General features: G+C 47.5%; 1 protein-coding gene across 1 annotated transcript in view; it reads right to left on the bottom strand.

Moving 5' to 3' along the window:
- Positions 1-330: 330 nt before the first annotated feature.
- Positions 331-10,046, bottom strand: part of SLC12A9 (solute carrier family 12 member 9) — a 681,455-nt gene continuing 671,739 nt past the window's right edge. Inside the window, exon 14 of the mRNA XM_069646063.1 lies at positions 331-4,913. Within this exon, the coding sequence (XP_069502164.1) occupies positions 4,075-4,913 (839 nt within the window). The 3' untranslated portion in view covers positions 331-4,074. The remainder of the gene's footprint in view (positions 4,914-10,046) is intronic.

Genomic DNA, 10,046 nt, shown 5'->3' with positions numbered 1-10,046 from the left:
TATAAATCTCAAAGCAATGCCGGTCCTAAAAAACATAGTATAGACCAAACACATAGCAAACGCATGGAATACATAGTGTAGCATGCCAGAAGAAGCAAAATGTAACATAGCACAGTAGCAATAACATTAACAAAACACACAGACTGATTAACAAGAAAAAAGATTTGGGTGAACGTTTTCCATAATTGGAGAATATTTCTACACTTGGCTCCACATTCTTGCGACAAGTGGCCACGCAAAATGGGAACGCATTTGGCAAACCACGAACATGAACACAACTAGGACTTGCACAGCTGAAAACGAGGCTTCTCAGAACAAAAAACTGGGTCATTGTTTGGATGGTTAATTTATTTAGTACTTCTTCAACTTTTAAAAGAAAAAAAACAAGGTTTTATTTATCAAAAACGACATTTGACAGCTGTCATATACATTTATTCTCACAACCCGCACGTGACAACCTCAATATTGTTGCCTGAAGATAACTATGCATAGAAAAAAACGAAAGCAGAAACATTCTCAGTTGCAGCTCTTAGAAGGCATTCAATATTAACGTTCAATTGTGCCCGGGGCGAAAGGTGGGAATGTGCAGAAAGGCACGATTTGCCCAATCAGTGCAAAAAATAAAGTATTTTCGGAGTTGCAAGGTAGTGAGCCCACCCTATACCTATAACTGCAGACATCATTGCAGCTTCTGGCTGAAAGTGCACTGTTGTAGTCAACAGTAGGCTTGTGTGCAGGCAAACTGGTAGAAGGTCAGGACTAGAATCTCAAACGTGAATGCCTCTTCCAGGTCATTTCCCATGCGTTTGTGTCCAAGGTTAAGCAAACTGGGTGGAATGTGCGAAGGCAATGCCTGTGTGCAAGTCCTGAATGTCATTATGAGTGTAGTGTGCGTGTGTGCGTGTGTGTAATAAAAGCGTGAGCATGTCTGTAGTCTCTGGAGTAGAGTATCTGTGCCTCCCATGCAATCACTTCCGAATCACTTCCGATTTCCAAGGGGAGCACTGATCATGGAGTGCATCACAGGGGAGCGTACAGGATACGCATTTGTGCGTGTGGAAGATCACTACACACGTGTGTGACAGCCAAGTGTCTGTGCCTCTGCTGTCTTATGTATGCATGCATGCTTCCGAGGCGATCCTACGTCATATGCAAGAAGTGATCACACATCATGCGTCTGTACCTTGCGTATGTAGCTATGTGCCTCTTTTCCGCACATGCAACATTCTCACCAGTGTCCCATGTCACCAGACTGAATTTACCTTACCTCTTTGCAGCCTGTGCTTATGCGACGCGTGTACATAAAGTCCTGACACATGTGCAAGATAATGGCACGCGTCTTGCTGTGTTCATGTGCTCACAGAAGTAATCTTTTATGATGTACCAACATGTTAATTTGTGAGAGTGCTCAAAGCATTACAATCCCACTCCCAAATGCCATTTTATGCCCTGCCTAGAAAATATTAAAATAACACAAGGCCCAATGAAAATAGATAAACCATTAATGAAATAAATAAAACAGTGCATAATTAATGTAACGTCACTCCCGGTCACAAGTTATGTGTAGGCAAAGGTACGGAATGAGAATTTTGGACTAAAGATTATGGCAAGCCTGAATCTTCTATTGTTTTCACCCAGACCCAGCTGCCGCAACACAGACCGTTTTCAGCCCATTCTTAGTGGGGCAAGAGTTCAGAGATGCCCAAATAGTGCATGTGGCCTATTCGTCAGAATTGGGACTTCGTGCATACTATCTGCTCATGTACATCAACCCAGAAGGGTCCCGTTGAGAAGTAGCGTCAAGGCTGGATTACATACATCATGGCTGCGGTAGAAGTACTTGGCATTAGTATGTTAACTCTAACCTGCAGCACCACCAGTGGTAACCTCAAGCGGTACTGTAGGGGTGCTTGAGCCATGCACACTAATCAACAGTAGGCTTACGGTACTAAGCCGACGGTACTAGGTGCAGAAGGACTGGCAAGAATGCCAGAGCCGGCTAGAGCAAGGACAGCGGGATACTGCAACAGGATAGGGAAAATGGAATGGATCGCTATTTAATGCACAGAATCAAAGCCCTCTGCAGGGAAGTGAGGGGGTAGGAGGTGTGATGCGCCTTTTGCCTGCCTGATCAATGATCCACTGCATGTATTGGAGAAACAGAGCTGTATACTCTTTCCCTCAGGAGAATACGAACTTCCCAGTAACCTACTCCATCAATGTGGAGGATACGACTGGTTGAGTCTGAGGCAGTGAAGTATAGTTGCCGCCTAGTTTCCATTGTGACATACATGGCCATATCTACTTGTACATTAAAATAAACCCTTGCAAACTCGGCAAGTCAAACCTAGCTTACATCCAGGCGAGCCCACTAATGTGGGGCAAGCGGGGTAGAGCAAGTGGACGTATCTGACCTGTTCTCAGTCTTGGCCTCCTGCTGCATATTAATATCAGAGAAGGCAGATATTCTGGTCTTTGTTTCCATTCAACAAAGGTCGACATCACTTAGCCCGACTGGTGGAATTCTGTGGATAATTATTGATGTCACACAAATATTTTCCATATTGATTGTGCAAATAGAAACAGAACCAAAAATGAGGTTTGATTCTTCTTTTAAAAAAAGGACCAATGTCTTTCCGACAATGAACATTAAAAACGTGGAACATGCCACATGAGCATTTACTATTACCAATCTGCATTGCTATTGCACGCTGGAAAAAGAAAAAGGAGAATGTGATAACATGGCGACCTACAGACCACTGGGTTAGCCTAACAAGATAATGTTGGACATAGCTACAGGTTAAGCCAATTCTCAAGAAAAAAATTGTTGGAGCAGCAAAGCATTACTGGAGTGTAATAACAAGCTACGCGAACGGCGGCATGAGCGTTCCCGGAAGTGTCTCGACAGGAAGGAGCCTTATCCCAGGTGCCCTGGTGCTCCAGCACTCACTGCACATACTTGCAGCTTAAGACTCAAGACTGTGTAGTTGATGCTGCTCCGTCTTGTAAGGAGTGTGGGTAGGGACATGCACAGTACTGGCTATTGCAAGGAATTCCCATACCAGATCAAATAAAAAAAGCATCTGAGTGCCGCACTTTCTCAGGAGTGTCCAATGCATGTGCAGGTAATCTGTGTCTGAACCAAAATTCCACATGTGTTCAGAACAGTCTCCAAATTATGTTTTAGTAGACCATTGCAGTTTTCTGGGTTAGTACGCTTTAAACACTTACTAATTACACTGTTTTCTTTAAAAAGGTACTACTTTCCATGTGTGTCTGTTGGAAGAAAGGATTCTCATCCACCGTGGGAGAAAGGGATGCCGCACTTTGGCAAATCAGACTGGCTAAGAATGTCCCTTGAGCCATTCTGGCCACGGCTAGAAAGCAATGGAAAACAGCTATGTGCTACAGAGGGGCACATGTGTGTATGGGTATTGGATAAAGCCCACAAAGCCTTGTGCTTTGAAGAATGTAATGATATTTGGGGGTTTGGGGGGCAAAGCAATGCCATTCAGATCTATGGCCCACAGAGCAAGGGCATCGGATGTGCCTTGCTAGATTGACCACATGGAAGCAGATGGGTGTGTTAAATGATACAATGGGGATAGGTGGGTTACAGCAGAGTGAACAAGAATGGGAGCAAAGTACAAAGGGGGAAGTCATAAAAATAACCTGTGTCTAAGAGGCCCCTCGCCATTTTAAGGCCTATTCCTGTGCGTGACGTTTACTCTAGCTGGCATCACACATTCATTCAGTATTCCGTTTGTTGTGTTCAAGGGCCCTGGTCAAAACAGCTAAAAAAACATAGGAAGCGCCCTCCTCTTTTCCCCAGTTTATCCTTTTGGCAACAAGTCCTATTCCAAAACATGTCAAGCATGAAATAGGAGGGAGGCCAGTGTGCAGAGGACTGCTGTCAGTTTACCAGACATCTAGTGCAGGCACATACCAGGAAGGTTCTCAGACTAGCGCACTGGGATGGAAGGGAATTTTGTTCAGAGCTGTGGAATGCAAGGAGCCCTGCGAGAGCACCAACTTTAAGCAAGTAGGGCAGTGTCCAAGGTGCCAGGCGGACCCTTAGAGGTCTGTGCATGTGACTGGAGTGAGCCCATGAATAAGGAGTGTAGGCCCCAGGTCTCGGGTCAGGAGTTCAAGCTGCTCGAGGTAACGCTCGTATTGGGAGGTGTCTGCCGGTGGCCGCGGCAGGTACAGAAAACGCACCGCAGTGTTGGCAGCCTGCGTGGTTACCAACTCATTCACAGCACGCAAGTACTCGTTTGTGATCTGAGCAGCATTCTGGTTCACAAAGGTCTCTTCCTGCTCCTCAGGGCTGAGCTGTTTGTGCCAATGCAGGGCCACCACAGAATCCCAAGGGACGATCTTGATTGTGGCACGGATGCGCAGCTTGGTCAACAGCTCCCGCAGCTTTTCCTCCTTTCGGATCCAGCCCTGGTCACCAGCCTCGATGCAGAGAAAGATACGCAGACGGGCAGAGCGCCAAGATGTCACCATAGTCAGGATGCAGGCCATCTGCAAGAGGAAAAGGCTACAAATGTCCACATAGTTGGTGCTGTCTGGCCGCAGGAGGTTAAGAGGCCACACGTCAATGTATCGGCGATCTGGCAGACGCTTGGCAAACAGCTCCTTCTTGTCCAGCTGGAAGAAGTAGCGTGCCAAACAGACGTTCTTGTGCATCTTGATGGCATCCGAGATAATGGCTACATACTCGGAAGGCGAGAGAGACTTGTGGCCCTCGCCGTCCCATGCTGGAGGGAAGTGGGCCTGCAGAGAGGTGATGTCTACCCCAAAGAGGTCGTTCTCTTGGCTCATGCTAAAGGCGGGGTCCTGCAGGAAGTAGTCGTCCGGAATGCTGTTGTCATAAAATCCAAGCACGAGGGTGTTGGGCTTCATACCACCTGTAAGGAAGGATAAGATACATTCTTTAGGATCCTTTTCAAACAGACCATTTTCTGCAATTATTCAGGCATGAAACTGAACTCAAATGAGCATTCATTTTCTATAAATTCAAACTAAATGCAGACTGAGGTGACACCATAAAATGGCTTCCTTTGCATGATTTCACTTCCAACTTACTCCTGAGGGCATTGGTTGCAATCAGAACGGGCAGCAAGTCTAAAACAATGAATGAGACCCAATATGTTACCTGGGCAAACAGCAACAGTACCTTAAATGCCCATTACAATTAAAATGTTACCTGGCATGAACTATCATTATTAAAACTCTCATTCATAAAAACAGTGTGCAACTGTAAACCTTGGCTCAAGTATTGCCCTAAATAAGTTAAAACATCATCAGATCAGTTTCGCATGTTATACGAGTTCCCATTGAAAAATGTGCACGGAGAGCGGTCTGAGCAATCGTCACAAGCAATCTGTTGGCTGCTCTAGTTCACTCCCCTGCGCGATCCTTCTACCCCACCACCATTAGATACAATTAAAACCATTGGGCTTACCTGCAAACCTCCTGCTGTGCTCACTGCATCTGTGCTTCTCAATAATTGGTGTCAGGAGGCCATACATTGGCAAACAGGCTCTCCCTAGAGCTCCCTTTGCTATGTCCATGACAGCTGTTAGGGAATATGTATTTGTTGCTGTGTTCCCTCCATAAAGATCTATAGACCCCACCTAAACCCCCAGATTTCGACCTGTCCTTTGGACATCTTGTCTTCTGGCCTTCTTCCTGCCCTTTCAGTACCGGATTTGCCATATATGGTAAGCCCTTTCCCAGGCAAAGCATCAGCTTTCCCAGCCAAGTAGCAGTATGTGTGTGTGGCCTGATGTGGGTGTCTCGACTGTCCCAGTCCACATCATGGTCAAAGTGTCTCTGTTACTGGGCATAGGTGGTGGCTGGAGGCTGTCCAAGATTGGACAGCCCCTGCCTGTTTCAATGGTGCTGACCCTCTCCCCATTGGTGAGTTTGGGGGAAGACTGCAGCTCTAATTTGCAGTATGGACGCCTGGAGCCATTCTTCAGATCGGCATTGGAGCCATGAGTCCCAAGTCATGTCCCAAGTTCCAAGGTCATCCTGTTGAAGACCCAGAACTCGTCACAGTCATCTAGCATGGTATTCAACCATCCCGGTGAAGCCGTGCTTCTTTGTTGATCTCCAGCAGGCCATCATCACTGCTTCAACCCGTGTACAGTGGGAACAAGCAGTCTCGACCCCTCGTTGAGGATGCTACCATTGGAAGCCTTCAAAAGCATCACAGAACCATCCTGTGGGCTGACTTGTTTTGTCATGGGCTACCACATTGGACTTAGAACTCCACAGACCATCGACTTGCGAAACAAGAGGCCGTCCACTACAGGCCGTCCGTCCAGTCCACTAGAGTGAGTAGTCCACTACTCACTCCTGCACGAAAGAGGAGCCTGGCATGGCCAGTTTCATTGTTTTCGCCACAAGGGTCGACTTCCATAGTTTGAGTGCGATTTCCACCTACATAGTGTCCTGGTGGTTCTCAGAGTTAGTTGACAATGTGGTGGTCCTTTCTTAAATCGCGCCAAAGCCATCCAACTGTCCAGTGCCATGAACAATCTCACCAGAGAGCACAACAGCCAATTAGCCCGACCTAAATCCTTACACCGAAAGTGACCTCTCCACCAGAGATCCTTAGAGAGCCCCAGCCAATGGAACCCTTCCAAGCCCACTGCTGCAAAGGGCTGCTCCTGAGGAAGCAGCTCCAGACCGTATTGGCCCGTATTAGCCTCCAGCCGTCAACCATCAGCGACTGATAAGGTAAACGTGGTGTTGGTAGGGAGTACAGCCATTACTGTATTCCATTAACTACCACACGTCTCATTTACAAATATCCTACACCCTTGGCACTCAGCCTACTTGTGCTCATCAGCCATAGTTAGCATCTACCTCACTTGTATAAGGTAGCCTTCTGATTCTAGCGTCAATGCGTAAAGTTAACACTTTGCATCAAGCCAATTGGGTTAGTCAGCCACAGCTTACATGTTTTGGGCAGTAATAGATGGGGTAGAACTGTGAAGAGTAGCCCATGTCACATCCAGACAGAATTGTGAATATTAGCTTGCGTCACATCCAGACAGACATGCCAATATTACCTTGCATTATTTCTCCTCTAGGTGATGTGTTCCTGTCTGTGCTTGCCTTACTGCGTACTTTTGTGCTCTAGGCCTTGTTTCCCCATCCATAGGTTACGGTGGTAATACTGACCATCCGCTACCGCTCTTACTTTACTGCTGATATAGTGTTGACGTGCTGTTGTTGACCACTAGGCTTTTCCCCCTTACTTAGGATGGAGTTGTCATGGTCTTCCACGACTGTTCCAATCCCACTGCTGGTGTATGTTGTCCCTCTGTTGAGCCCTCCTGGTTGTGCTGTGTCTGATTTCATTGCTGTTGCTTGCTGGGACTTCCTTGATTGTTACAATCCTGCTGCTTTATGTTATCCCTCTGTTGAGTCTTTCTTGGTGTGCTTGTCTGCTGCTTCCCTGCTGTTGATGTCACGCCACCTTCTGAAACCCTACCCTGTGCATCCTGTGTGGCGTAGCGCTGTGCTCTGCTTCTATTGCCTCTTTCTCCCCTCTCGCTCCACACTTTTCTTCTCCCTGCATCCCCAGATGGTGTTCTCGATCTCTCCTATCCTATCCCTCTCATTAAGACTGGAAGGAAAAGGTTCAAGGAGGATATCCTAGTCTCCAACTCGGGTCTTCCCATCGCTGATACGTATGTCAGTGTGTCCTCCAGACAGACTCTCATGACATCCTCTATCATTCCTTCTGCCGACCTATGTACTCTTCATATGGTCGCTGTTCTCTCTCCCTCTATCCATTAATGGTGGCACCCGGTGGGTGGTCCTCTTGGCCTCCTTCCTGTCCTCCAGAGCCTTCATTAATGTCTATCTAAATGTCACTGTCATGGCCCAGGACTCTCAGCCCAATCTGCTTGTTCTTGATAGGGGTCTCCCGCATCACATCAACTTCCTCCCTTCTCCTGCTACTCCAGCTACCACCTCCCTGGCATCTCTGCCACCTCCTTCTACCACCTACCTGGCTCCTCTGCCACCTCCTTCTACCACCTGCCTGGCTCCTCTGCCACCTCCTGCTACCACCTCTCTGGCTCCTCTGCCGCCTCAGTCTACCACCTCTCTGGCTCCTCAGCCACATCCGTCTACCACCTCTCTGGCTCCTCAGCCACTTCCGAAGGGTATGCCTCACTCGTGTACCCCTCCCCGGAAGTCTTTCAAAAGTGGCAACCTGCTCCACGTAGCTACTCCCAATTCTTGCTCTGCCTTCAAACACTCCTCTCACATCTGCCACATCCTTGAACACCTTGACTGGATGTTCTCGATCTCAGAGACATGGTTTACATCCAGCTCTGTAACAGGATATGACACTCTCCTCCTTGAGGGCTAAAATATCCTCTACGAGCCCAGACCCAATAGGCCTGGGGCAGGAGTGGCCCTGAGCTTCCCTGAGTGGGTCCCTGCTTCTATTATTCCCACTCAGGCCTACTCCTCCTTTGAATGCCTAGTATGCAGGCTCTCTATTTCTCATGGCCTCTCTCTGACTTTGGTCACCATCTACAGGCCACCTGGCCAGGTCGCCCTCTTCCTCTTTAAATGGGCAGACATTACCTCCTCTCGCCTGCCTCTACTTCTAAACTTCTCCTCCTCAGGGATTCCAACATCCACCTGGACTCCACTGACCCCTCCGCAGGGCTTTTCCGCAACCTATACAATTCTCTCTCCCTCTTCATTCTACTGTATGGTCCGACACTCAGCCGGACACACTTTGGATGCTCTCATTTCCTCAGCCACCCCCCCTCCAATCCTCTCACTACTCCAATCTGGAGGGCCAATCACTTTCTTCCTTCCTCTCACTTGAAACTTCCTGTCCCCCTGGTAAAGCCCTCCCTGGCACTACCACCTTCCTTCACAATCATTCAGCCTATGAAGCAAGTGTCAGTAGGTACTTTTGCCTCCACTTTCTCTCACCCTCCTGCCCCTGAGGCTGATACCCACTCGGATTTAGCCCCTTCAAATCTTCATCTTTCTATCTCCAATGCTCTGGATATCCTTGCCCCTGTTATGAGGAACCGTCTGAAACCTGCCTCCAAGAGCAACTCTTGGTATGACTCCATCCAGGCCACTTCGAAAGGCAAGTTCACAGTAGCTGAGCGGAAGTGGAAGGCTTCGGCACATCCTCTGACAAACTGGCCTGCCACTTGCTCCAAAGGCAATGCAGACTCTCAATCTTCTCGAAGAAGAGGGTCCATATTCAAGCATGCATGTCTGCGACCTCTAACCAGCCCAAACTTTTCTAAACCTGAAAAGAGCTGGCCAATCCTACTGCAGTCTCCACCTCTCCTACACCTTTCAAGGGCCACTGTACAGGTCTGGCTTCACATTTAACCACTAAAACCCATCCTGTCCTCACTTTCCTCATCTGTCTCCATCTACATCTCTCAGGCCCCCTTTCTCCCCGCCCCATGGTCCTTTCCTCCCTTTCTCCCATAACACCCGATGATGTTTCTAGACAAGTCCGATTTATGAAAGTGTCATCCAAACAGGTGCTCCCCTGCTCATCCAGAACCATTAAGGACAACATTTTCTGGTTTATGGTCATAAGACCGAAAAAAAAAAAAAAATTATGTCATTTTTTATTCGAAATGGGGGGGTTCCCCCCAACCCCCCTTTTTTAAATTTTTTTTTACCATTTTTTTTTTAAATCCCGGACCCCAAAATAAATATATAATTAAAAAAGAGAAATTCGACTTTTTTTTCAGTCTTTTTTTTCCGACCTTATTGTTAGTCGAGATTTTTTTTTCGAGATTTTGACCGACCACATTTTCTCCCACGAACCAGTCTCACTCTTTTGCCAAAGGATCTTTTCCCCTCTCTTCTCAAGCACTCCCTTGTGCATCCTCTCCTAAAAAAGCTGTCTGCAGACCCTACCTGTCTGGCTAACTATCACCCGATTTCCATCACTTCTTTCCTGGGCAAACACCTTGAGAAGCTGGTCTTCTCCCAGAAACTGCTCTCCTGAATACAAGTGAAGA

This window comes from Ambystoma mexicanum, chromosome 1p (genome assembly GCF_040938575.1).
Source record: "Ambystoma mexicanum isolate Mex_15411 chromosome 1p, UKY_AmexF1_1, whole genome shotgun sequence".
Taxonomy (NCBI): domain Eukaryota; kingdom Metazoa; phylum Chordata; class Amphibia; order Caudata; family Ambystomatidae; genus Ambystoma; species Ambystoma mexicanum.
This window is presented reverse-complemented; position numbering and strand designations above follow the sequence as displayed.